The 27,500-nt window shown below is 46.8% G+C and overlaps 2 protein-coding genes across 2 annotated transcripts in view; one reads left to right on the top strand and one right to left on the bottom strand.

The window, feature by feature from the left end:
* Nucleotides 1-2,658: 2,658 nt before the first annotated feature.
* nmnat2 (nicotinamide nucleotide adenylyltransferase 2) lies at nt 2,659-13,804 on the top strand (the record flags this gene model as incomplete). Its single annotated transcript, XM_080011643.1, has 11 exons — nt 2,659-2,740; nt 6,166-6,254; nt 6,974-7,041; nt 8,151-8,229; nt 10,678-10,804; nt 10,921-11,001; nt 11,216-11,260; nt 12,241-12,317; nt 12,832-12,933; nt 13,334-13,401; nt 13,702-13,804. The coding sequence occupies 11 exons, from the start codon at nt 2,659-2,661 to the stop codon at nt 13,802-13,804; spliced, it is 921 nt and encodes a 306-aa protein (XP_079867769.1).
* Nucleotides 13,805-16,399: 2,595 nt separating this feature from the next.
* lamc2 (laminin, gamma 2) overlaps nt 16,400-27,500 on the bottom strand; it is a 21,777-nt gene continuing 10,676 nt past the window's right edge. The window contains exons 8-22 of the mRNA XM_080010531.1: nt 25,320-25,514; nt 24,642-24,818; nt 23,877-24,131; nt 23,354-23,490; nt 22,882-23,038; nt 22,225-22,433; nt 21,996-22,075; nt 21,730-21,867; nt 20,916-21,060; nt 19,806-19,949; nt 19,564-19,678; nt 18,679-18,875; nt 18,379-18,537; nt 17,884-17,983; nt 16,400-17,040 (exon numbers count right to left, since the gene is read on the bottom strand). Coding sequence (XP_079866657.1) covers nt 16,787-17,040; nt 17,884-17,983; nt 18,379-18,537; nt 18,679-18,875; nt 19,564-19,678; nt 19,806-19,949; nt 20,916-21,060; nt 21,730-21,867; nt 21,996-22,075; nt 22,225-22,433; nt 22,882-23,038; nt 23,354-23,490; nt 23,877-24,131; nt 24,642-24,818; nt 25,320-25,514 — 2,462 coding nt within the window. The 3' untranslated portion in view covers nt 16,400-16,786. The remainder of the gene's footprint in view (nt 17,041-17,883; nt 17,984-18,378; nt 18,538-18,678; nt 18,876-19,563; nt 19,679-19,805; nt 19,950-20,915; nt 21,061-21,729; nt 21,868-21,995; nt 22,076-22,224; nt 22,434-22,881; nt 23,039-23,353; nt 23,491-23,876; nt 24,132-24,641; nt 24,819-25,319; nt 25,515-27,500) is intronic.

Below are 27,500 nucleotides of genomic sequence, written 5' to 3'. Positions count from 1 at the left end.
CTATATATATTTCCATAGTTTTATATTCCTATATATATATATTTTCATATATATATATTTCCATAGTTTTATATTCCTATATATATATTTTCATATATATATATATTTCCATAGTTTTATATTCCTATATATTTTTTTCATATATATATATATATATATATATATTTCCATAGTTTTATATTCCTATATATATATTTTCATATATATATATTTTTTTGTTTGTTTTTCATATATATATATATATATATATATATATATATATATATATCCAGTTCTAGACTATTACCAACTACAAGGGCACACGTCCAGCTCCCTCACCCTGGACACAGGATCCCCCCAGGGCTGCGTCCCCCCTACTGTGCTCCCTGTACACACATGACTGTGTGGCCAGGTCCAGCTCCAACACCATCATCAAGTTTGCTGACGACACCGTGGTGGTGGTGGTGGTGGTGGTGGTGGTGGCCTGATCACCAACGACGATGAGAAGGTCTACCGCGAGGAGGTGGCTGACCTGTCACTCTGTTGCCAGGGCAACAGCCTCCACCTGAACGTCAGGAACTAAGGAGCTGACTGAGGACTTTAGGAGAGGATACAAGCGAGGACGCCAACACGGTGGTGATTAATGGGACTTCTGTCGACAGGGTGAGCAGCTTCAAGGAGCTGGGAGTCCACATCACAGAGGACTTAACATGGACTTTACAGACACTCTGGTGAGGAAGGCGAGGCAGCATCTTTACCACCTCAGCTGAAGATATTCAGGGTCTCGGTGAGGATCCTCAAGTTCTTCTCCTGTGGAGCGGTGGAGAGCATCCTGACAGGCACCATCACTGCCTGCTTTGTACTGTACTGCTCAGGACAGGAGGGCCCTGCAGAGGGTGGTGCCTTCAGCCCAACGTACCACTGGAACTACCCTCCCTCCCTGCAGGACTTATACACCAGGAGGTGTAGTAGCAGAGCTGCAGCATCATGAAGGATCCTCACCACCACCACAACGGACTGTTCCAGCTGCTGTGGTGGAGCAAGAGCCTCCACAGCCACACAGCGAGAACAGAGACTGAGACGGAGTTTCTACATCAAGACATAAGAACTGTCAACGCTGACCTCACCAGGGGCCCCACTGCCTTACTGTACTGTATGTAGCATACTGTACTACATACTGTACTACATACTGTACTGCATACTGTATCACTGTACTGTATGTTGCATCCTATACTGCATATTGTATCACTGTACTGTATGTTGCATCCTGTACTGCATTCTGTATCACTGTACTGGGTTATAGCATCCTGTACTGCATACGCTAGTACTGTTGTATACTGTACTGTATATTTCAACACACACTACCTCTTTATTCACTGGCCACTTTACTGCACATAGCTATATATACATAATATTCTATTCCTCTTGATTCTATTTTGTATTCCCGTTCAGTTACTTTTTTACTCTTATTTTATTCTATTACTCACTGAATTACATTTTAATCTCCGGGTGCGTTGCAATGTCATTTCACTACATACAGTATATGTATGATGGTATGTATATGTATGTGATAAATAAACATCTTGTAGGTTGTTTCACTACATATATGTATGATGGTATGTACTGTATATGTATGTGATAAATAAACATCTTGAATCTTGAGTTGATGTGTAGAGTGACAGTGATGTCGCTGCTCCTCTCATTCCATTGATGTCTGAGGAAAATGAGGCACAGGTGACGTCACAATGGATTGACAGCGGAACAACAACAATCTTTTAACAATATTAATATCAATAATAATAATAATAATCGTCATCATCATCATCATTATGTGTATTTTCCTTAGTACTGCGTGTGCTATTTTAACTGGTGACGCTGCTCGGGCTGCGGCTGAACAACATAGATCTAGAACCTAGATGCGTCAATGCGCTGAGTCAGACGCGTCAATACCGTCGCCATCTTTGAGCGGTATTCATTCCGCTCAGAGCCCCCTGAAAGTCCAGATGGAATCATGTTCTAACGATCGATTTGACACCGTTTAATAGCAAGGTCTGGATGAAGAGGGTTAAAAAAAAGAGGGATAATGACATGAAAACATATATGTGCAATATGGAGAATAAAATACATATTATGGAAGTAGACGGGTCGGATATGAGGTGGGTGGTTCACCACCGGACGGAGATTCTTTATCACACAGTCCGTCAGAATCAACCACAACTTGTTGTTGTGGTTCTTTTTGGCTGGTTTCTCTCTTCTCTCTTGACTTGTGATCGAATCCGCCAATTGAAAGCCAGAAAGGAAAATGCTAAACTCATAATGAGGACAAAAAAAAAGATTATTCTAAACATTCTTCTGACGGCTTTATATTAATTATAATAATTATTAATTTTTAATCATTTTTTAATCTGTAAAATGTTAGCAATCAATGTAGTTCCAATGCGTGAAGTTATTGGGCCTTAAATATGTTTCCATCATGAACTTTACATTATTATACATTATTCGGAATAAAACGCCTTGTCGTGTAGTAGTGGGACAGGCGCACCGTGGCAAGATGGCGGCGCCGTTGACGCGTCACGCCGGGCGGGTTCCTCGGGGTCTGCGCTGCTCCGCTCAACGCTCCTCGGGTTGCAGCGCAGAGCGCACTGAGACAAGCACCACCACCCCGACACCACCAGAACCATGACGGAGAACAAGACGCACGTCATCCTGCTGTCCTGCGGGAGCTTCAACCCCGTCACCAAGGGACACCTCCACATGTTCGGTAAGGAGGCTGACGGACAGGGTGGAGGTCCGGAGGGGTGGAGGCTGGAGGATGCAGGCCTGATGATGGGTGGAGGACGGGATGGAGATGGCGTAATGGAGGCTCGGGGGACCTGGAGGGTGGAGGCTGAGATAGACGGAGGCTGGGGGGACCTGGAGGGTGGAGGCTGAGATAGACGGAGGCGGGGGGGACCTGGAGGGTGGAGGCTGGGATGGACGGAGGATGGAGGGAGCTGGAGGGTGGAGGATCTGGGTCGCTGTCCAGGCTGAGCGGTGCTGAAATGTGGTGCTGAAAAGCCTTTCATCGTGGTTGGATATGGATTTGAATGGATTTTAACAACGTGTTGATATGATTAGAATCAATGAAAATAATTTATATTGACATTATGGCCGATAATCTAGTTGTAGCGTCATCATGACGTCATCACTCCCTCAGTTCTTCTTGATGATGAGTAAATATCCATGTACTTATTTATTCTGTAATGTTAATACTTAAAGACAAAAGAGGCATTCAAAGATTATACAAGTAATAAAAGGTAAAATGGGAAATTGAAAATAGTCAATATGCAATCAACAATAAACCTAAAAATATTAATTATTGTTATACCATTAAAAAATAACATTAAAATAAGCACTAAAGCAGCGAAACTCTGTGTCAAGTAAGTTACACAGAACACAGTTTATTTGTTTGTTATTTGCAGAGGTCTATCTACCTGTCCATCCACCTGACTATCTACCTGTCTGTCTGTTTGTCTGTCTGTCTATCAAACAAGTCATTTCTTCTGAAACTGGCTGAACGTGACATCATGAAACATCCAGATGAATGTGTGTTAATAATACTAATTTTGGAAGTCTCGGCGTAACGGGCCAGTCACACGGTGACGTGATTTCAACGAGTGAAACAAGGATTGTGATCATTAAAATGTTTGATTTGACATATTCAGTCGATGCATTATTATCTGCGCTTTGTACTTTTGTCCATTCATATTGTAAATGTATTATGTTGCTGAGGGGCTCGGCCTGCTTTGTTATTGTTTGTTTTTGCTGGGATTTTTATTGTTACTCTCCTTGGCGTTTTTCGGGCTGAAAGTGTCTGGAACACGACAACTGCTCAACCCACAGACACTGTTGAGGTCGTTAGAACCAGGACGTGTCAGACATCTCATGGTTCAAGTTTGATCCATATCCATACAGAGCACGAATTAGTGAAAAAGGCTGAAGTTTGACTGGAACTAGCCGAACGTTCTACAACTTGCGGCCGGGTGGTGCAGCCAGATGAATTTGTGCAGTAAGACGCTTTGTGACATCATCATCCAATTCTTCATATCCAGTATGTGCAAATTGTGGCTCTGGGGGGGGCTTTCGCATCGTGCGCGGTGTGTAGTGTACAGTGGTCGCTTCGGGGAAGGATCTGCGCTGGGTCCAGATGACCTGACTCACCCAGCTTTTATTTTGATATTTTATTCTTTTTCCCTTTTTCTAAATATAAACTCATTGTGCTCCATGGAACCCGGTTCCTCCTTATGTTGCAGCATTGAATTCAGTTGTAACGCAAAGTGTAGGAGTGGAAAACAGAACAAAACATATTCTCTGTGGCACCGTGCTCCGGTGGGTTATCTCCCAAACAGGAGCCTTTCTGTGTGGAGTTTGCATGTTCTCCCCGTGCTCACATGGGGTTTCCTCCACCTCACGTCAGTAAGGACCCCCCTCAAAAACATGCACCATCATGGTCTGACCAGCGATGGACACTTATCACCTGGTCCCCGGGCGCGTCCACGTACGCTGCCCACTGCTCCTGGCTGTGCCCCCGGAGGAAGGACAAGCCAGGATGGTTCAATGCAGAGGAGCCATTTCACCGGCCACCATCAAGCATGTGCATGTGTGTGTGTGCAAGCATGTGTTGTGGAGTGTCGTGTGATGATTAAAGACTGTTTCTGTTTCTTTTCTTCTTTGTTTGTGACATCACACATGGAGTTCGCTCGCAGCTCCAGAGCAACGGGTCCGAATCGCGTCCGTTTGATTTTAGTCCCAAAGGTTAAAAACGTGGATGAAATGTGTGTGAGGGACATGCAGTGTTGAATGTGTGTGAATGGAAGCGTCTTGTTGGAACTTCCACACGGAGTGATTTCCTTCCACAGAGACACCCTGAGGCAGGACTCTGTGGGCGACAGGAAGTAGACAGGGACCTGACAGGAAGTAAACAGGGACCTGACAGGAAGTAAACAGGGACCTGACAGAAAGTAGACAGGGACCTGACAGGAAGTAAACAGGGACCTGATAGGAAGTAGACAGGGACCTGACAGGAAGTAGACAAGGACCTGACAGGAAGTAGACAGGAACCTGACAGGAAGTAGACAGGGACCTGACAGGAAGTAAACAGGGACCTGACAGGAAGTAGACAGAGACCTGACAGGAAGTAAACAGGGACCTGACAGGAAGTAGACAGGAACCTGACAGGAAGTAGACAGGGACTGACAGGAAGAAGACAGGGACTGACAGGAAGTAGACAGGGACTGACAGGAAGAAGACAGGGACCTGACAGGAAGTAGACAGGGCCCTGACAGGAAGTAGACAGGGACTGACAGGAAGTAGACAGGGACTGACAGGAAGAAGACAGGGACCTGACAGGAAGTAGACAGGGCCCTGACAGGAAGTAGACAGGGACTGACAGGAAGTAGACAGGGACTGACAGGAAGAAGACAGGGACCTGACAGGAAGTAGACAGGGCCCTGACAGGAAGTAGACAGGGACTGACAGGAAGTAGACAGGGACCTGACAGGAAGTAAACAGGGACCTGACAGGAAGTAGACAGAGACCTGACAGGAAGTAAACAGGGACCTGAAAAGAAGTAGACAGGAACCTGACAGGAAGTAGACAGGGACTGACAGGAAGAAGACAGGGACCTGACAGGAAGTAGACAGGGCCCTGACAGGAAGTAGACAGGGACTGACAGGAAGTAGACAGGGACTGACCCAGCCAAGAAGTGGATCCTTGTCGTAGTAATTCTGCGTCACCAGGACTTGCTGATGTAAAGAGGAGCGACAGCACGAACTGATGCTGCGTTCCATGGAAACTGTAAAAATTGTAAGTGGTGTGTGTACGAAGTGATGGTGTGTTTAAGGGGAACTCTGTCTGGCAGCACTAACTAGCACTAGCACCGTGTGTTGCTGCTCAGATGCTTTGTAATGTTGTTGAATGTGGAAGCTCCATTTGGATCGATGCAGCAGAGAACGAGCATCATGACCTAGATTCCTGCTCTACCTCCCTCCCCCCTCTCCCCCACTTCTCTCCTCCTCCCTCCCTCCCTCTCTCCTCCTCTTTCCCTCCCTCATCCCCTCTCTCAAACCAGAACCAAACCATTAATAAACCAGAATCAAACCAGAACCAAACTAGAACTCAACCACCACCGACCCCTCTGTGTTGCAGAGAAAGCCAGAGAGTTCCTGCACCAGAGCGGACGCTTCATCGTGATCGGAGGAATCATCTCCCCCGTGCACGACTCCTACGGCAAGCCGGTGAGTCCACCCCTCAAAAACACAAACCAGAATATCATCATGACATCATCACCATATCGTCATGACATCATCAGAATCAGAATATCCTCATGACATCATCAGAATATCATCATGACATCATCAGAATCAGAATATCATCATGACATCATCAGAATATCATCATCTTGACATCATGACATCATATTTATAATCTCATATGTACAAACCAGATATGGATTTGAGACAGACAGACAGACAGACAGACAGGCAGGCAGGCAGGCAGGCAGGCAGGCAGACAAACAGATAGACAGACAGACAGACAGACAGACAGGCAGGCAGGCAGGCAGGCAGGCAGACAGACAGATGACAGACAGACAGACAGACAGACAGACAGGCAGACAGACAGACAGACAGACAGACAGACAGACAGATGACAGACAGACAGACAGGCAGACAGACAGGCAGACCGATCCTTCTCTATTTTCCTGTGTTTTTTTCGCTGCTGGGATGAATTCTCTTCCTAGTTTCCTTCTGTCGCTGCAGGAAACAGGATGAATAATAGAAACTGCAGCTTCGCTCTGATCCTAACATTTCACTGCATTCACACCATTAACTGCACCAGAACCGGGCGGTACAACCAGTTTGCCGGGGATGTGTCCACCGCCGGCAAACTGGTTGTACCCTCTACAAGGGCTCTCGTTGGGGCTGCTGACCTCTGACCTCCTGGTTGCGCTCCGCAGGGCCTGGTCTCCAGCCGGCATCGCCTCACCATGTGTCAGCTGGCGGTGCAGTCCTCTGATTGGATCAGGTCAGACCCTCGAAGGTCCCACTTCATCTCACTGCTTTGGTTCTACTACTGGTCCGACGAGAAGTTTGATCCGGGAAAACAGCGAATGTTTGCGCCAAATTAGGTTACTGTAACCACGGTAACCAACCATCACCTGGAGCTCCTGTTCTATTCTAACATCTAGCTCCATCTGCTTTTAGGCAGTACAGCTGATAGTAACTAGTTCTGTCATAGTTTATGAAGATATGTTTATGAAGTTGCTTGAAACCGTATTTGTGATGTAGTGTAATTATAATTACTTATTCCGAGAGCTGCGATGTGATCTGCCATGTTGATTTGATAGATGTGATGTTCATGTTAATCCATACTTCACCTGGTGTGAGAGAGATTCTCCTGCAGTGACTTCTCCACGTTGGGTTCATAAAAGATTGCACACAGAACATCTCCTCAAACAGTAACCATGACAACAGTGGGATTTCAAACACCAGGAAGTGAAGAGCAGCCAGATGAGGGAACGCAGTTCCAACACCAGCTGGGTATCAACACGGTGGACAACCTGCCACGGGCTCCTGCGGGTCCGGGTCTCTTGGGTCAAAAGAGGTTCTGAAAATATATGGACAAGGCAGATCTCTCCAGTCGCCATGGTGACTAACCAGTCATCACCGTTGCGACCATAACCAGTCATCATGCTGACATTGTTATCGTCAGCAAATAGATCCCCATTATGCGAGTCCTTTTCGAGGCGACAGAAACATCTGTCAGGTCTGAATGCAGGTGTCTCAGCACTTCTTCCCAGATGTTCCCAATGTTCCCAGATGTTCCCAATGTTCCTAGATGATCAGAGATGTTCACAATATTCCGATTGCTGCTAGATGTTCCCAGTTTCTCCAAGGTGTTCCCAGATAACTGGGAGATGTGGCTGTGCATTATCAATGTATTGTTGAGGGAGCCTGGTTCAGCTGAAAGAGGCTTTTCTCGCTCCAGCTCTGTTGCTGCAGGAGCGTCTCCCTCAGATTCCCACACAGTGACGTTTGGATTCACGTGAAAACGATACATTTCTGGTTCTGTAAAAGGATGATAAACATACCAGTTTGTTTCTGGAGCGGCGTGATGATGTGTTTGTCCACCAGGGTCGACCCGTGGGAGTGCTACCAACAGACCTGGCAGACCACATGCTGCGTCCTAGAACATCACCGCGACCTGATGAAGGTAGGACGAGTATCAGCTACTACTGTGGTACTGTAGTAGTACTGTGTCCTGTCCAGTACACAACTACTGGACTAGTGGACCTACTGAAGTCAGCTTCAGTAGGTCAGAGAGAGAGAGGGGGGGGGGCTTGCCTGACAGAAAGGCCGAGCAAACAAATATATCATTTTTTTCTGAATCTGAATATCAATTGTGAACTTTGGGGTAAAATATGATTTGAACGAAACCATATTTTCGATATGATTTAAGCGGGCGCCGCTGCGTGGAAACAGAAGACAGGAAACTCCTTTTCGGACATATTTTTTTACAATCACAGCAGGAGAATAACGCGGCAACTCCAGTGTTTTAATGAGTCACATTCCAGAATTCATTCATTCATTCCTTTAGCCGGTAGGAAAAAGGAGAAAAGAAAGTCCTGATTCATTTCCTGGGCAAGATATGAATATTCATGAGGTACGCGCTCTCCGATTGTGGGAATTGGTGTAGGAAGCCAAGTCACGACTGTAGCGCGAGAGAAACTGACGGACAGAGTAACTACATTTATAAGCTCTACAATAACAGGCCTGTTCATTTATCTTCATATAATTACATATTATAGCTCTAGCTATTGATTCTCCTGGATCTTCCTGCTGCCTTCGACACTGCTCACCACCAAACCCTACTCTCGCTGAACTTGGGATAACAGGATCTGCGCACGCCTCCAGTAGATGACATCATACTTGTCCAAACCTGGCACCTTAAACACTGGCGTCCCTCAGTGTTCGATTGTGGGGCCTCTACTCTTCTCCTTGCACTAAATCCCTTGGTGAAGTGATCACCTCCCACGGCTTCTCTCACTGCTCTGCTGATGACACTCCACTCCACTCCTCCTTCCCTCTGCGGAATATCGGGATATAGAGAGGCGCATCTCTGCGTGTCTTCAAGACATTAATGCATGGATGTCTGGGCACCACCTTAAGCTCCACCTCGACAGCCCTCAGACAGACTTCTCCATCGCCATCGAGAACACCAAAGTGACACCAACTCTCCTGCTCCGCCCACATCCCCATGGCGATCAGCATTCCTGCTCTGCCCACATCGCTGCTACAACTTGCTCCTGGAGGTTTTCCCTCTACAACATCCGAAGAATGCGACCATACCCCACGAGAGACGCGACAGGTTCTTGTCATCACTTGTCATCTCTCCTGCCAGGCCTTGGTCAGACCTCTCCTGCCAGGCCTCCGTCAGACCTCTCCAGCGCATCCACAACGTGGCAGTGCGTCTAGTGTTCAACAAACCTACATTTTCTCATGTCACTCTCCTCCTTCCATCACTTCACTTCATCACATCTCGGCTCAGATCAAAGTTGGGACACTGCTGCTCTCCTACGAGGCCGTCCATCCCACCGCTCCTCCATTATCTCCAATCACTGGTCAGGTTCCAGACTCTGCCCCTCCACCCTCGTAGGCCGCCTGGCTCCTCTGCATCTTCCATCTCATCTAAAGACCCATCTCTTCAGATGACACCTGGACCCGACTGCACGACCTGTCGGCCCCATCAGCGTCTTTTTTCCCGTTAAAAAGTAACGAGTTGTGCTTGTTTCTAGGGAAGGTTCAGCTGTGACGCTGACACACTTGGTTTGATCCTGTGACAAATATACTTATTGCAAGTGGCTTTGGGCAAAAGCGTCTTATCAGCGACACAATGTAAAGTAATGTAAATAATCCAGACATTCATTTCAAAGACATTACACACAGTTTGTGTACGGGTTGCTAGAGTAAGACAGGTTATGCTGGAAATGGCGTTTTAAAATCTTGTTCCGCGTGTCTGTGGGTTGCTTTGCCGCCCGGGTTCTTACAAGAATGCTTGAGAGTAGAGGTAGCGGGGAGGAGGCACCGGCACGCCGGGCGTTGTCCATGTCAATTTAGTCCTAAGAGCTCGGGTGCGGAGCATTCAACAGATGGAGCTTTAAAGACGGCTCGGAGCGGGATTCCTCCGGAGCGCTCCCGCACGGTCCCGGCCCTGGCTCCCCTCACTGCAAGACAAACGGACGTATAAGAACCTTCTCGGCTGTTGTGATTGGCCAGTCCGCCCAACTGGCCACAGCTGGCACCGAGGCGGGGAGCGTCGGTCTACCACGCTGACTTCCCCTCGCCTCCCGCCCCACCACGCCCCCAAGCCACAGTGTCCTTCCTAACGGGGTCGGTTCTATAAAGTCACTCATTTCAAACTCTGGCTTACTAATTAGAAATAGAATAAATACAATTTATAATCTTTACAACGTCCTTCACTGGAAGCCATTGAGATCTTCAGGTCGTGTTTTGGTCATCAGATCCTCGACCTCACGTTGTTCACAGTCGGTTTGGAGGCTGTTTCCATGGAAACTGCCGTAATCTCTGGCTGAGCACCGCACCGTCACCTCCGACGCTTACCAGGCGGTGGCCATGTTGTTTTCCTGTTTCTTTCCCTCAGAGAGTCACAGGATGCATCCTGTCCAACGTGAGCACGCCCTCCACCACTCCTGTGATTGGTCAGCCGCAGAACCAGGCCCAGCCCATCTACCAGAACCACAACAGCACCGCCCACAAGCCCACCGCAAGTCAGTACAGGGACTGGAAGACCTGTCTATCCGTCTGTCTGTCTGTCTACCTCCCTCTCTCCCCTCCTGTCTCTCTACCTCCCTGTCTCTCTCCCTAACCTGTCTCTCTCGTCCAGTTAAGCTTCTGGGGAAGGTGAGTGAGAGTCTGGGGAAGATCTGCTGTGTCCGACCCAACATGGATCGCTTCACCTTCGTAGGTGAGGAAATCCTCATAGACGGACACACACACCAACACACCAGGGGGCGCAGCTGAAAGGAATATGGGTCAAGCAGCGATAACCCACCAAGCTTCTTCATCCGTGTCCAGGGCAGAGCGGAGCACCAGAACAATCCCTGCACATGCACTCTTCTAAGAACTCATTCTTTCTCAAATGTTCTTATGAATCCCTCAAATATTTTTCATTGTTGCAGATGAGAATGCTAACCTGGGAACGGCCATGAGGTATGAAGAGATCGGTGAGTATCCAGACGTGGTGGTCTGGGCAGAACAGCAGAACCTCATTCATCCAAACCCCAAAACCATCTGGAGACGTCGTTCAGGCTGAAACAAGAATAGACGTGAAAAGTGTTGGTCCCTCTGTGAACACTCCCAAGACGCATTCAGGTCAAATTGGTCAGGACACATTGGGAGGTGGTCAGGGACCCATGGAGGTCAGGGACATATTGGAGGTCAGGGACACATGGAGATCAGAAATGCATGGAGGTCAGCGACACATGGAGGTCAGGGACACATGGAGGTCAGGGACACATGGAGATCAGAAATGCATGGAGGTCAGGGACACATGGAGGTCAGGGACACATGGAGGTCAGGGACACATGGAGGTCAGGGACACATGGCAAGCAGGGTGTGTGATTTAGAGGCAATGTGGAGTTGATACATTTAATCACAAACATCAAACTTTGTCATAAACAAACTGTTAGTACTGGTAGTATATGTACTGACAGTACATGTTAGTACTGGTAATACAAGTAAGTACTGGTAGTACATGTACTGGTAGTACATGTTAGTACTGATCATACAGGTTGGTACTGGTAGTACATGTACTGGTAGTATATGTTAGTACTGGTAGTACACATAGTGGCAGTACATTTTAGTACTGGTAGTACAAGTTAGTACTGGGAGTACATGTACTGGTAGTACATGTTAGTACTGGTAGTACAAGTTAGTACTGGTAGTACAATTTAATACTGGTAGTACATGTACTGGTAGTACTAACCTACTATAAGTTTACTTCCAGTCTTGGTCGTGGGGTTCAGCAGCTCGGATGGACCAGCGAGGTGGGATCAGTGAGGTTCTGATAAACAGGGTTCTACTGTTTTCCTTGTAGCCTCCTGTGTGTGTGTGTGTGTGTGTGTTTACCGTGCACGTGTCTTCTCCCTGCCTGTGTGTGTGTGTGTGTGTGTGTGTGTGTGTGTGTGTGTGTGCGTGCTTGTAGAGTTGCGCATCCTGCTCCTGTGCGGCAGCGACCTGCTGGAGTCGTTCTGCATCCCTGGTCTGTGGAAGGACAGTGATGTAAGCAGCAACACCATGTTTCAACCTGGAAAACATGTCTCACCACTACCTGTCTGTTTGAACTTCCCCGCTCAATAATAATATTTATATAATATATATATATTATTATTAGATATTTCTCCCTGAGTTTTCCCCTCCGTAACGCATAAAGAGTAATCTTATCTGATCTTATCTCATTTGTCACTTGGAGTTTCCAGGTCGGCACGGTTGGCCACCAGCGTCCATCTGACGACTGATTGTTGGAAGAGAAAACTCCGACCCAGAGTACTTTCTGTGTACTAGTATCTGAATAAGTAGTTTGGTTTCTGCCCTTCGCATGCGTTTTAAAACAGGACTAACTTTAGCTTTTAAGGGCACAACAACTATCTTACAACCTCCCTTGTATAAAGGTGGTACATCCATCAAGTACATTTATGTAGTATTTGATCCAACAAACCCCAGTGGGGCCAGGGGCCATGTGGCGTCCCAGACCAGCAGCTCAGCAGCGTTGTCAGACTGTCGCCCTTGTTTTCAGATGGAGGTGATCGTGGGCGACTTCGGGATGGTGGTGGTTCCCCGTGACGGCGCAGACACCGAGAGAATCATGAATCATTCTTCTGTCCTCCGCAAGCACAAGGTGCGAGCACCGCCACAGAGAGCCACATACCGTCGGCGCAATGTCCCCGGAGCCTCCAAACAACACCAATAAAAACGGTTGTGTGTTTGTATTTTAGGTTGAATATTTGATATTTGACTCCATCGCTCCAGCGGCACACTAATGTAAACACTAGCCTGTGGCGCCATTTTGTGACGCTAATGAGAAACTACAATGGAAGAGTTGAACAACGACGTGGATATAAATACGAAATACTTGAGCCATATGGAGGAAAGTAGTTTTCTATGGTTGCAGATGTGTCACTGGGGACATTTTCTTAAAAGTGGGTTTTTCGCCTTTATTCCAGGAATATTCTTCGGTAGATCAGATGTTTGACTTTTGTTCCTTTCTATCTCACCGTTGCTGCGTCTTGTCGCTCCAGGACAACATCATTGTCGTGAAAGATGATCTGAACCATCCCATGTCTACGGTGAGCTCCACCAAGAGCAGGTGGGCTTCACACTGGAACCCCAGAGATGTTTTATTCACTTTGTGATCCGTCCGCCGCCAAGAACGCCGCTCGCTGTTGAGTCCCATGCCGTAGTTCACCGTTGGGTGGTTTTGTGTTTGGTGGTGTTCGTATTCAATCCCAACATACAGTTCAGGATACAATGAAGATGTGATAAAAACTGAGATGTCACCTCCACATTCTTACAAAGAGTTGGTGTATTGTGTAGATGTGGGTGGAGTATTACGGAGGTATCAAGTAAGGATTTTGTAAAGGTACTTCCTTCTTGCTGTCCCCGTCAGACTGGCCCTGCAGCACGGCGACGGCCACGTGGTGGACTACCTCAGCCAGCCTGTCATCGACTACATCCTGCAGAGCCAGCTCTTCATCACCGCCTCGGGCTAGGGCCAGAACCTCTCGGCATGGTGTCCCATAGGAGGGCAGGGACCCCCACCCCTCGCCTGCCCCCCCCCTCCACCTGATGTATCAACCCCCCCCCGTCCCCGTCCCGGAGGTTGCGTCCCGAACCTGGTTTCCTTTTCTGTCGCTGCCGACATGGGTCAGATGATCCGCGCTTCTCTCGACCAATCACAGCTTTCAGCTTCTTCATGGGTCGACCCTGGTAGTCGGGTTCAGGTCAACAGTTCATTCTTGCCGATTGCGCTTGGGTCGGGTGGAGGTCTATCGCCTCTGGTCCCGGGTCTGTGTGTGTCATTACTGCATTTGTAATACCAGAGGGGGCGAACATAAGGGAGTTCCTGCTGTGCAACGTTACCAGGCCACGTCCACAGTAATGAGCCAATTTGATGACGGGCGAAAAATATACAGTATATATTAAATGCAGTGGAGAAATTGATCGGCCAGAAAAACATTTTTCCAATAGGATTTGAGTCCAAATTTTGGGATCCGGGAAGACCTCAGCTCCAGACCCAGGTTGGTCCTTGCAACGCCAGCACGTTGGGAGTAGTTTGCAGCATCATAATGTTGAGACCTGGGGACTTCCAGACCTGAGGACCTCCAGACATGGGATCCTCACGACCTGGGGACCTCCAGACCTGGGGACCCCCAGACCTGGGACTCGAGATAAAATGGCATCCAGAGTGGCAGCAGCAGCAGAATCCGTTGTCCAGGTTTTGGGAGGCAGCCTCTGAGCTCTGCTGCAACCCCCACCCCCATACCCCACCCCACCCCACCCCAAGTAACGGTTAGACCTTGATGTAATTCCCATTTCCTGTCATGTGACTTGTCACCTGACCGCCATGAGGAGCGGAGCCACAGAACATTCACCTTCATTAGTTTTTATGTTTGAACGCAGTTTATACTGGAAGGCAGCATTGAAGGGTTCCCATGGAAACCAAATGTTCAAGTACTGAGCTTATTTATTAATGGTATTACATGCATTCGTACTAGTTTTGGTTTGGTAAACTTTTCCTTTTCCTTGATGCAAGTTCAGAGTAATCCAGTCTGATCTGGGAAGAGGAAGTCGGGCCCTGTATGTTCCAATTGGCCGTGTGTTTAAATATTCTGAATTCCCAGAATTCCTGGCACCCTGGGGTGGGGGCATTGTTTGTCTGATCTAAGTTGTTCCTGTTCGCCGTTTAGCCTGCATGCCTAGAAAGTTTGGTTTTGGCATGAACGTTTACTTACTCTGTAGAACATGATCTGTAGTGGAAGTGTTTAAACATATATTAATATATATATATAATATAGATAAATGACTATATATATATATAATACGAGCTGGGGACTAGCCGCCCTCCTGTTCCACTTTGTATTCAGCCTATAAACGGATGTACAGAACTCTGCATTTCCGAATCTCTGTAAAACAAACCAATCATTTCCTCATTGTTTTTCCTGTGGGGCGTTCATGTCAGACATTGCTTTTCTTTGTAGTGGAAGAGAATGGGGTTTTTTTTGTGTTGATTTCAGATTTAGTTTCTGTAAATTACTAGTCACATTCTGCCTGTCGAGTCACCACGAGTCGTACGGGGACGCCAAAACGGAGAAAAAGAAAATGTCCTGTTATCTTCTGTGTTCTGCTGCCGCCGTCCAGCAGCTCTTTGTGTTTCTTTTCAATGTGATGTGATGCAGATCAGAGAGGGAGGGCTGTGCACGAGGCCGCTGTTCCCACCGATCCATCAGTCAGTAAAGCCCAAAAGCTGTTCTACATCTGGATCACCACTAGGGGGCATCACTGGTACTCTGTGCATCGCTGGGGGCGGGGTTGGTAAATCTTCACTGGTGAAGTTTGTACAGATTTTTGCTCTCAGCACTGTAAGGATGAAAAAAAACACCTGAAATCATCCAATAATAAAACAATAAAACTGATGAAAAGCCCAGGATCCCTTCCTTGCTTGGGACACACATACATTACTTTCAGTACTTGTTAAGTAGCAGTCATCCACTCCTCGCATCAAGACCTCAGGCTCTGTTCCTACTGCCCTGACGTTTGCCAGAGTCAAGCCTCCATCGGTCGCCCCAGCCACTGTCCAGAGCCACGTCGCCGCGCTCCACCCGCCCACACCCACCCACGCCCCCGAGCGGGTCGTCTGGAATCCACTGTTGCTTTCCGTTCCCCAGAGCCACCTCCTCGACCCACTTCAATCTGCTTTTGGACCTCTCCTGACCTCTGCAACAGCCCGCCAGCGTTCAAACAACCCACAACGCCACTCCCCTTTTCCAAACACCCTGGTTCTCTCCTACAGGCCAGGCCGTACATGGAACTACACCTCCAGACCTCCAGCCGTTGGTCTCGGGAGTCGCTCATCGACTCATGCACCTCATGGGGAACCTTTTCCCCTTTACTCTTCAAAAATATAAATCTCTTCAGTCTCTTGGTTTGATTACCACAAATTAAATATACTTGCTGAAGTATAATGTAATGTAATGCTAAATGATGTAATGTGATGTATAGTATAATCGTATGTAGATATACTCACTGCACACCCGCTGTACTGGGCACCTCAGGCTAAGTTTATCAGCCACAAAAAATGAGTCACATGAATGAAAGTTCTGGCTTTATTTAGGAGCAGGTGCGGTGGATAAATACTTCAATAATACAAGAAAACATCCAAAAACATAACAGTTTGACAAAAATAACAACATTGATCATTTATGTACATTTATAAATACAAAACTTTTAGTGACATTTGATGTCTCACACTAACCATCACAGTCAGAAATATGATCAACACGATCAATCAAAAACTAGAACCAACACTGGACGCGTTTTTAATACGATGGAGATCAAAGGACCCGGACTCTTGAGTTCTTGGTTTGTTTTGATCGGGTTATGATGGGCTACAGCTCCTGCTAGTGCTGTAACATTACACAAAGTTACTTTGAAAAATAAATATATTTTCGTCTGTGTGTGTGTGTGTGTGAGCGTTAGGGCAGCTCGTTGGGGAGGGACTTATAACAGCCTTTCGGGACGGATTGGAGGATGTCCTCCAGGTTGGTGATGTCATCCAGTATGCTGTCGATGTCACCGTTGAGCCGTGCCAGCAGGAGGCGCTGCCCTTCCTCCTTGTCCTCCATGTCCTGGAGGCGGGGCTTCAGCGTCTGGTTGACATGGTCACGAGCGTCGGCCAATGAACTCTCTAGCTCAGTAAGTTGCTGCTCATCCACGGCCCCTGGCTGACCTGAACAAACACCAAACAAACACAGCAAACATAGAGAAGCAGCTACTAGTTTCCTCCTCGTAATAGAGCAGTGGTTAGTAGTTGTTACCAGTTACTTCCTCATAACAGAGCAGTGGTTAGTAGTTGCTACTAGTTTCCTCCTTCTAATAGAGCAGTGGTTGGTAGTAGTTACTAGTTTCCTCCTTCTTATAGAGCAGTGGTTGGTAGTAGTTACTAGTTTCCTCCCTCTAACAGAGCAGTGGTTGGTAGTAGTTACTAGTTTCCACCTTATAATAGAGCAGTGGTTGGTAGTAGTTACTAGTTTCCTCCTTCTTATAGAGTAGTGGTTGGTAGTAGTTACTAGTTTCCTCCTTCTTATAGAGAAGTGGTTGGTAGTAGTTACTAGTTTCCTCCTTCTTATAGAGTAGTGGTTGGTAGTAGTTACTAGTTTCCTCCTTCTTATAGAGTAGTGGTTGGTAGTAGTTACTAGTTTCCTCTTTCTTATAGAGTAGTGGTTGGTAGTAGTTACTAGTTTCCTCTTCTTATAGAGTAGTGGTTGGTAGTAGTTACTAGTTTCCTCCTTCTTATAGAGCAGTGGTTGGTAGTAGTTACTAGTTTCCTCCTTCTTATAGAGTAGTGGTTGGTAGTAGTTACTAGTTTCCTCCTTCTTATAGAGCAGTGGTTGGTAGTAGTTACTAGTTTCCTCCTTCTTATAGAGTAGTGGTTGGTAGTAGTTACTAGTTTCCTCCTTCTTATAGAGCAGTGGTTGGTAGTAGTTACTAGTTTCCTCCTTCTTATAGAGCAGTGTTTGGTAGTAGTTACTAGTGTCCTCTGTGAATAGAGCAGTTAAGTTGTGTTGCTCACCGATCACGCTCAGCAGGTCGTTGACTCTCTCTAGAGTTTCTCTCACATCCTGTCTGCTCCGTTTGGCCTTAGCGTGGGAAGCGTTAGCATCTTTAGCTGCCTGCAAACACAAGACATCACTGAGCTCAAGGGCACTACGGCAGGACACGGTCGTCATGGAGATAGAACTCATCACCTCATGGTTGTAACTCATTACTAGAATTCAATGTCTTGTTATGAAATTAAGACATTTTCATTGTATGATACATCGTCCTATGGTCTCAATGACTGATAAGGGATAAGATATGAGTCAAAATCTCTCATAATATCAGGAAGTTTTGGGTCAGATGTCGGACTTGACACCTTTCAGTCAATGTGACAAAAATTACTGTGACATTGGATCTTAAATCCATGGGCAGATATTTTGGAATCTGCAAGATTTCCAGATGATTATGACCATAATAACTTGGAGTGTCCCAGCAGCACCACAGGCTCCCCCTCCTCCTCCAGACCAACCTGCTCAGCGTCCTGCTGCTGCTTGCTAGCGCTGGCTAGCGCTGCATCTAGCTGGTCCTGCATAGCAGCAGCCTGGTCCCCCGCATTGCCCAGCTCCAGCCTCAGTTTGGTGGCGTTGCCAAGGAGACCGGCCTGAGACGGCAAGGAGCCCACCAAGGACTGAAGACCAGAAGAAAAGCACAGTTCAACCAGACAGAACTGGACTGCTGCCCAACCACCTTGAATCCTGTCAAACATTCAGCTTTGATTGGACGGTGCGGTGTGACCAAACACCCAAACAAGCACAGACAAGGCGTTCACCTCCAGTCCGGACACCAGGTGCTCCAGACGGCTGGCGGCTCCCACGCCGGCTTCAAAGTCCCCCGACATGCTGCCCAGGACAGATAGGGTCTGATTGTTGCTCCTCACAGCCTCCTGGATGATACTGTTGATGGCGGGAAGCTTCTGGATCGCTGCTTCGCCCGAATCTCTGCCCTGCTCGATCTGCTGGTCGAAGCCTGGACAGGAAGTCATGCTGCTTAACATCCTGTTTCCACAGCTAGTGTGTCAGATGTTACGCTTGCAACAGTATGGTAACCTTTTTTCTACACTACGGTTGTAAAAAGTAATCTAACCATCTATCCACCCACACATCCATCCCTCCATTCTCACTGCAGTCCCTAAAACTGCTTCCAGTAAGATGGTAAATGGAGGGTCTATATAAAGCCCCATATGACTCAAAGCTCTTTACAGTAATAGCTCACGTTCACCCATTCACACACATTCACACATCAATGGCGGCCGCCGTGCAAGGAGCGCCCCCCTTTTCATTGAGAGCAGTTAGGGGACACTTCAATATGCTGCCAGCAGGACACAGGGATCGAACCAGGTTACTGGACGACTCTCTCTACCTCCTGAGTCGCTGTCGCCGCCAGTTGGTTGGAAATACTGATTCAAGTCTGGCAAATGATTCATTTGTCGCAAAACATACTATGACTGATTTTCATTCCAGCAAAATGAGTCCTTCTGACAGAATGAAATGAATCTCGTGAGAATTGTGTTAGTGACTCGGAGTGGAACCGACTCCTCTGGCACTCGTTCATTGTTCAGGAAGTCCTCTCTCGCCCACCATGCGTTACGCCGACTGAACCATGGAACTGTCCATCTCTAGTTAGCAGAACATGCTAACTCTCCGCTAGCCGATACCTCTGAGTTTGCTGAGCGCGGCGTCGACTCCGCCCACGTTGTGCGTGATTTCCTTCAGAGCGCTCTTGGTGTCAGCCTCGGCGGCGTTGACTCTGGCCAGGAGCACATCATAGCCCTGCAGGGAGAAAGAAGTACTACTACTGAGTACTGTCAGTACACAGGGTCTGTGGTACAATGTGAACTGCCAGTACACAATCTGCTTCATCACGCTCACAGCCAACCCTTTTGGCGGGTGGTGCTACCTGCTGCGCTGCCTTGCCACGCTGCAGGTCGCCCCAGATGGACGCCTGGTTGTCCTTCACATCCTGCTCCAGGTGCTGGTAGCCCAACACCCCCTGAGCTACACCCTTCTTGAGAGCAGCCAGCCGAGACTCCATCTCCTCCACCTGAAACAGCAGCACACAGCCCGTTAGCCAGCACGCGTTCACCATCCACTTCTGGTTTGCTGAACACCATCTGACATCTTTGTTGTCAAGTCAAAGTGTGGACAGTGGTTTCATATCACGACACCAGTTTTTGATGTTGTTGATTTGTGCGAGCAGGTCGCTTTCGGGTGGTTCTGTGTCGTCCCTGTGCCCTGTTTGAAAAGTTGGACCGAAAACACGGATCTGTGCAGAACCTCAGAGTTTAGCATTAAGTGGCACCTGTGACTGTGGAGGTTCCAAACCCAGCAAAGGTCCCTGTGGAGGGTTGACCTCCTGAGCGGGATGTGCTGTCGATGTTAAACTAATCCCTACGACCAGATTCTTATAAAAAGACTAAAGAGGAAAGATGTGATGTTTGCTTCCAGTTTGAGGAAACTGGAAGCAAATAATGATGACGATCCGGACTATGAACCTGGTGCCACGACTAACCAAGTAAGTAAAGTTTATTTGTAAATCACCTCACTGTCTTCACAATTAAATAAAATGTATATTTAAAAGTAGTAAGATAAAGAAATTCAGGGCAGTTGGAACATGTTTCTGAAGTCCAGAGGGACAGCGTTCCAGAGACTTGGAGAAAGTGCTCCAGAGGCAGGAAGGTGGAGTAGGTGGCGCTATATACGGGACTGTGATTACTTTAGATTTTAGATGTTGGGAAGCAGGGATGGGACAAACATGGGACCTGTGGAGCTTTAGAAAAGCTAATTCCAAAAGAAGTAGAAGCCTGGACAAAGATCTAACATCTCCAGACGGGATCCTGCAAAGAGCTGAGCTGTCTTGGTTGTCATGGCGCTACAGCGTGATGCCAGCGCTGGGGTTATTATATCATATCATATTTCTAGATGCTAAGCAACGCAGAGCCCCGAGGCAGGTTGCGATGGCGACCACAGTGGACGTCAATGTTATGACGGATAGGCTATCGGTCTTGACCTTCAAGGCATGAGGGACGTCCAGCTCCATGGCCCTGATCTGCTTCAGCATGCTGTCTGCCATGAGGCTCTCATCCTCGGCCTCGCTGCTCAGGCGAGCGGCCTGCTTTTCCACAACCTCCACCCGACCCAGGGCTACATCATACCTGGAGGAGATGAGAACAGGGGGAGTACAGGGGCAGAGGAGGAGTATATTAGTATAATTAATATAGTATACCTTTATTAGTCCCACAACAGGGAAATTTACCCATCCTAGTAACTGATGTATCTAGGGGCAGTGGGCTGCCATATGGAGGCGCCAGGGGAGCAGTTAGGGGGTTAAGCGTCTTGCTCAAGGACACATCAGCACGCTACCCGCCCTACCTCCTGAGCTACTGCCCTCCACCCCCCCCCCCCAGTAGAGGGGGTGTAGAGGGGGTGTAGAGGAGGAAGTAGAGCGGGGGTAGAGGGGGTGTAGAGGGAGAGTAAAGGAGGAAGTAGAGCGGGGTAGAGGGGGTGTAGAGGGGGAGTAGAGGAGGAAGTAGAGCGGGGGTAGAGGGGGTGTAGAGGAGGAAGTAGAGCGGGGGTAGAGGGGGTGTAGAGGGAGAGTAGAGGAGGAAGTAGAGCGGGGGTAGAGGGGGTGTAGAGGGAGAGTAGAGGAGGAAGTAGAGCGGGGGTAGAGGGGGTGTAGAGGAGGAAGTAGAGCGGGGGTAGAGGGGGTGTAGAGGGAGAGTAGAGGAGGAAGTAGAGCGGGGGTAGAGGGGGTGTAGAGGGGGAGTAGAGGGAGAAGTAGAGCGGGGGTAGAGGGGGTGCAGAGGGGGAGTAGAGGGACTCACAGGTTCTTCAGGTCTCCCAGCGCCTCCTTCAGCTTGTTCTCCTGGTTCATCAGGGTCCTGAGCGACGCCAGGCTCCTCTGGGAGTCGCTCAGAGCATCGTTGGCAGAGCGCTCCACAGACTTTGCCTCCTTCTGGTGCCTGACAGGAAACAGGAAACAGGAAGAAGGGAACATCAAGCAAGCAACAGGAAGTAGGAAACAGGAAGTAGGGAACATCAAGCAGGCAACAGGAAGTAAGAAACAGGAAGTGGGAAGTGATGGACTGACCGGCCAGCCAGCTCTGAGGCCTTGTGAACCAGGGAGGAGAGAAGGTCTGGACCTGGAGCTTCATCTGCAAGGGGGAGGTTCTAGAGAGGGAGAGAGAGGGAGACGGGGGGGGGGGGGGGCAGTACAGATACAGTATATATATAAAAACTTGACATCTGTGCATCAGATCAGATCAATGCGCTTGTTGATGTTGATGTTGATGTTGCAGCAGTGCATGCTGGTCCCTCACAGCGCCCTGCAGCTTCCTGTTTGCATCTCTTAACTTCCTCTTCATGTCGTTCATCAGCGCCTGGACGTCTGAGGCTCCGCCCCCGTATCCCAGCTGCAGCCGCCTGGTTCGCTGCAGCGCCTCCTCCAGGCGCTGGACGTCAGGGACGTCCAACAGCTGCTGCTCGCTGACCGTCACCAGGCGGCGCTGCAGGCCCTGCTCCACCTCTACTGGGAGGAGGAGGAGGAAGGAAGGAATGAAGGGAGGAAGGATGGAGGGAAGGATGGATGGAAGGAGGAGGAGGAGGAGGAGGAGGGAAGGAAGGGAAGGAAGGAGGAAAGGATGGAAGGAAGGAGGGAGGGAAGGAGGGAAAGATGGAAGGAAGGAGGGAGGGAAGGAAGGAAGGAAAGAAGGCATCAGAGTGAGATGATAATAACAAGGCTGGTAATGCATTATGGGTGAAATGCTTCTGATGTGACCGTTGGATGTTCACTGTTTATCCTCTGAAGGTTCTGGATCTTGTGCCTCAGGGTGACATGAAGTGCACCCTGAGGCACAAGATCCAGAACCTTCTGGACCGGACCAAAACCAGAACGTTCTGGACCAGAGCAGAAGCAGAACCTTTTGGACCTTCTATAGCAGAGCATGGTGGTTTCTGGGAGATGGAGGAGAACCTGCCTGTGAGCCGCTCGGCGCTCTGCTGCAGTTCTGACACCAGCCTCTGAGTGGCGCTCAGGGCCTTCTCCATCTGGGTGGAGCTGGCGGGCCCAGCTCCGCCTTCCGACTCCATGAGGAGCGACTCCAGCTGCTGCAGCTTGGTCGTGTAGCGCTCCACCTACAAACAGGAAGTAGCTTCGGTCACATGGGAAACAGGACGTCACTGATGAACTGAACCTCCTGGAGCTGATCAATAACACATGGACACGTATGATCCACAATAACTTCAAATACATTTGAGAAGAAAGTCAAAATAGGAGACTCACACGTCACCACAAAACCCCTTGAATTATTCTTTTTTTACTCCACATGAAAACCTTTTTTTCAAATCTCCGTCTTTAATCCCCAAACTTCCCGCGTGCTGCTCATTTCAACACGGTCAGGATGAATGGATGGTGTGACCACAGCATCCCTCGGTGGGAGGTGCTGGTACCTGGGTCTGCACGGTGCTGAAGCAGGGTGGGCAGGACGAGCGCTGGCACCGCGGCCCCTCGAACCCGGTTCTGCAGGAACACCGCCCTGCACTGCTGCACTGTGGCGACACGGAGCCTGTAGCGCTGCAACCACACGCTGCAGGAAACCGGAAGGGACCAGAAAATTATGGGTTAGTTAATGAATGGTTAATAACTTTTAATTACAGTCAATTACAGTTAATTACCGTTTAATTACAGTAAATAACAGTAATTACCAGTTAATTATAGTTAATAATAGTCAATTACAATTAGTTACCAGTTCATTACTGTTAATAACAGTCAATTACAGTTGGTTACCAGTCACTTACAGTAAATAAGTCAATTACAGTTAGTTACCAGTGAATAATCAGTTAATAACAGTTAATTACCAGTTAATAACAGTCAATTAGTTAGTTATCGGTTAAGTACAGTAAGTTACCATTGAATTATGAGTTAATAAGCGTGAATATACAGTTAATTACCAGTTAATTACCAGTTAATTACCAGTTAACTGGATCCTCTTACGTTTGCATGCGTCTGTCGCCCTCTGGCGGTAGAATCCGTCCAGGCAGTGTTCACACCGGCGTCCTGCGGTGTTGTTGCTGCAGCTGAGGCAGTCTCCGCTGCGGGGGTCGCACTGGGGGCTGTCGCCACGGACAACGTGGCCGTTACACTGACAGGGCCCACAGGGGGTCCGGGGCCCTAGCTTCCCCAGGGGGTCACCATGGAAACCGTCCTGACAGACATCGCAGCGCCGCCCTGGTGGAAGCGATGGAAACAGGACGTTCAGCCACTGATGGAGCAACTTCAGCAGCAAACAACTTGCAGATAAAATATATACGTACCTATATATATATATATATATATATATAATCATGTATAGATATATACGTATATATCTATACATGATCATATATAGATATATATAAAATATGAATATATATGTACATATATATATATATATTTATATATTTTATCTATATAAGCCAAAAATCCTCTGCTCAGTCTCCAGGTATTGGTGTCGGAGTTAAATGTAATATTTTTTTGACATTTATAAAGAGATTTGAGTTAAGACAAATCAGACAAATCACCAGGAGGGTTATAGTCAGTTTAATATTACTAATATAATATTTATGAATAATGAATATAATAAAAATTATTTCTAATAAATAGTTTTACTTTTGTTCTCAAGCTGAGCTGAAGAAGCCCTGAGAAATGAACTGAATCAAGACACTGAGTAAATGTTTAACAGTCAGAGGGTTGTCCAACCCGTGGTTCCGGGAGGACAGCGGTCGCAGACGACCCGGTCGGATCCAGGAACCAGCGAACAGGAAATGCCGTCAGGACACGGACACTTCAAACAGGAAGTGGGCTGAGACGGGTCGCCGTGGTAACCAGGGAGACAAGTCTGAGAGGGGGAGGTCTCGTCTGCTGACAGACAGTCACCTGGAAGGGAGGAGGAAAGGAGGAAAGAGGAGAGAGGGGAGGAGAAATATTTCTACCTGTTTTTAAGTCTATATCGTTGTTTCTATTTATTTTAGACGGACGGACAGACAGACAGACAGACAGACAGACAGACAGACAAACAGACAGGCAGACAGACAGACAGACGGACAGATGGACGGATGGTTAGACAGGCAGGCAGGCAGGCAGGCAGGCGGACGGATGGACGGACAGACACACAGACAGACAGACAGACAAACAGATAGGCAGACAGACAGACGGACGGATGGACAGACAGACAGACAGGAAGGCAGGCGGACAGACGGACAGACAGACAGACAGACAGACAGACAGACAGGCAGAAAGACAGACAAACAGATACAGGCAGGCAGACAGACGGACAGACAGACAGACAGATGGACAGACAGACAAACAGACAGACGGACAGGCAAGCAGACGGACAGACAGACAGACAGACAGACAGACAGACAGACAGACAGGTACCAGTGTGGGGGTCACAGGCCTTGCAGGGGCTGAAGCCCCCCCTGCCTGGGGAGCTGGCTCTGAACCCGGGGGAGCAGCGCTCGCAGGACACGCCCTGGTGCCCTAGTGGACAGTGGCAGCGCTGCACCCAGGTTGCCTGGAGACCGTCTCCAGGGCGGGCGGAGAGCAGGGTCACGTTGTCAAGGTAACCGCGTCCTGGGGAGACGGAGCATCTCTAATGTAAACACTCTGTGGAAGTTATTCCTCAAAAATGACACTGATCTGTTATTAATGATCGTTGCCACGGGAACCACTTCTGTGTGAATGCTACCACTAGTTAGTGGTGCCATCTGGTGATGCAGTGGAGGCTCTTAAACTAGAGATTCTAGTTGTTAAACTGGACATACTAGTTATTAAACTAGACATAGTAGTTATTAAACTAGACATAGTAGTTATAAAACTGGACATGCTAGTTATTAAACTAGACATACTAGTTATTAAAGTAGACATACTAGTTATTAAACTGGACATACTAGTTGTTAAACTAGACATACTAGTTGTTAAACTAGACATACTAGTTATAAGACTAGACATACTAGTTATTAAACTGGACATACTAGTTATTAAACTAGACATACTAGTTATACAACTAGACATACTAGTTATTAAACTGGACATACTAGTTATTAAACTAGACATACTAGTTATTAAACTGGACATACTAGTTATTAAACTGGACATACTAGTTGTTAAACTAGACATACTAGTTATTAAACTAGTCATACTTGTTATTAAACAAGACATACTAGTTATTTAACTAGTCATACTAGTTATTAAACTAGTCATACTTGTTATCAAACAAGACATATGAGTTATTAAACTAGTCATACTAGTTATTAAACAAGACATACTAGTTATTACACTAGACATACTAGTTATTAAACAAGATATACTAGTTATTAAACTAGTCATACTTGTTATTACACTAGACATACTAATAAAATAACTGGACATACTAGTTATTACACTAGACATACTAGTTATTAAACTAGTCATACAAGTTATTAAACTAGACATACTAGTTATTAAACAAGACATACTAGTTAAAGAACTAGACATACTAGTTATTAAACTAGTCATATTAGTTATTAAACGAGACATACTAGTTATTAAACTAGTCATACTAGTTATTAAACTAGACATACTTATTATTAAACTAGTCATACTAGTTATTAAACTAGACATACTAATTATTAAACTAGTCATACTAGTTATTAAACAAGACATACTAGTTATTACACTAGTCATACTAGTTATTAAACAAGATATACTAGTTATTAAACTAGTCATACAAGTTATTAAACTAGACATACTAGTTATGACACTAGACATACTAGTTATTACACTAGACATACTAGTTATTAAACTAGACATACTTGTTATTACACTAGACATACTAATAAAATAACTGGACATACTAGTTATTACACTAGACATACTAGTTATTAAACTAGTCACACCAGTTATTAAACTAGACATACGAGTTATTAAACTAGACATACTAGTTATTAAACAAGACATACTAGTTAAAGAACTAGACATACTAGTTATTAAACTAGTCATATTAGTTATTAAACGAGACATACTAGTTATTAAACTAGTCATACTAGTTATTAAACTAGACATACTAATTATTAAACTAGTCATACTAGTTATTAAACTAGTCTTACTAGTTATTAAACTAGACATACTAATTATTAAACTAGTCATACTAGTTATTAAACTAGTCATACTAGTTGTTAAACAAGACATACTAGTTAAAGAACTATACATACTAGTTATACAACTACGCATACTATTTATTGAACTAGACATACTAATTATTAAACTAGTCATACTAGTTATTAAACTAGTCTTACTAGTTATTAAACTAGACATACTAATTATTAAACTAGTCATACTAGTTATTAAACTAGTCATACTAGTTAAAGACCGAGACATAATAGATATTAAACAAGACATACTAGCTATAGAACCAGACACTAGTTAATAAATACTTCTCAGTGTATTGCTGTGTTCAGTCAGTAGAGTGTAATAAGCAGGATGACGTCCATCCAGACGGACGTCATCTCTAAATAACCTCCTTCAGAGAGACAGACAGGTCAGCCTGTCTGTGTTATTCAGTGATAATGACCGTCGGGA

The sequence above is a fragment of the Zeus faber genome, assembly GCF_960531495.2.
Source record: "Zeus faber genome assembly, chromosome: 12".
Lineage (NCBI taxonomy): Eukaryota > Metazoa > Chordata > Actinopteri > Zeiformes > Zeidae > Zeus > Zeus faber.
This window is presented reverse-complemented; position numbering and strand designations above follow the sequence as displayed.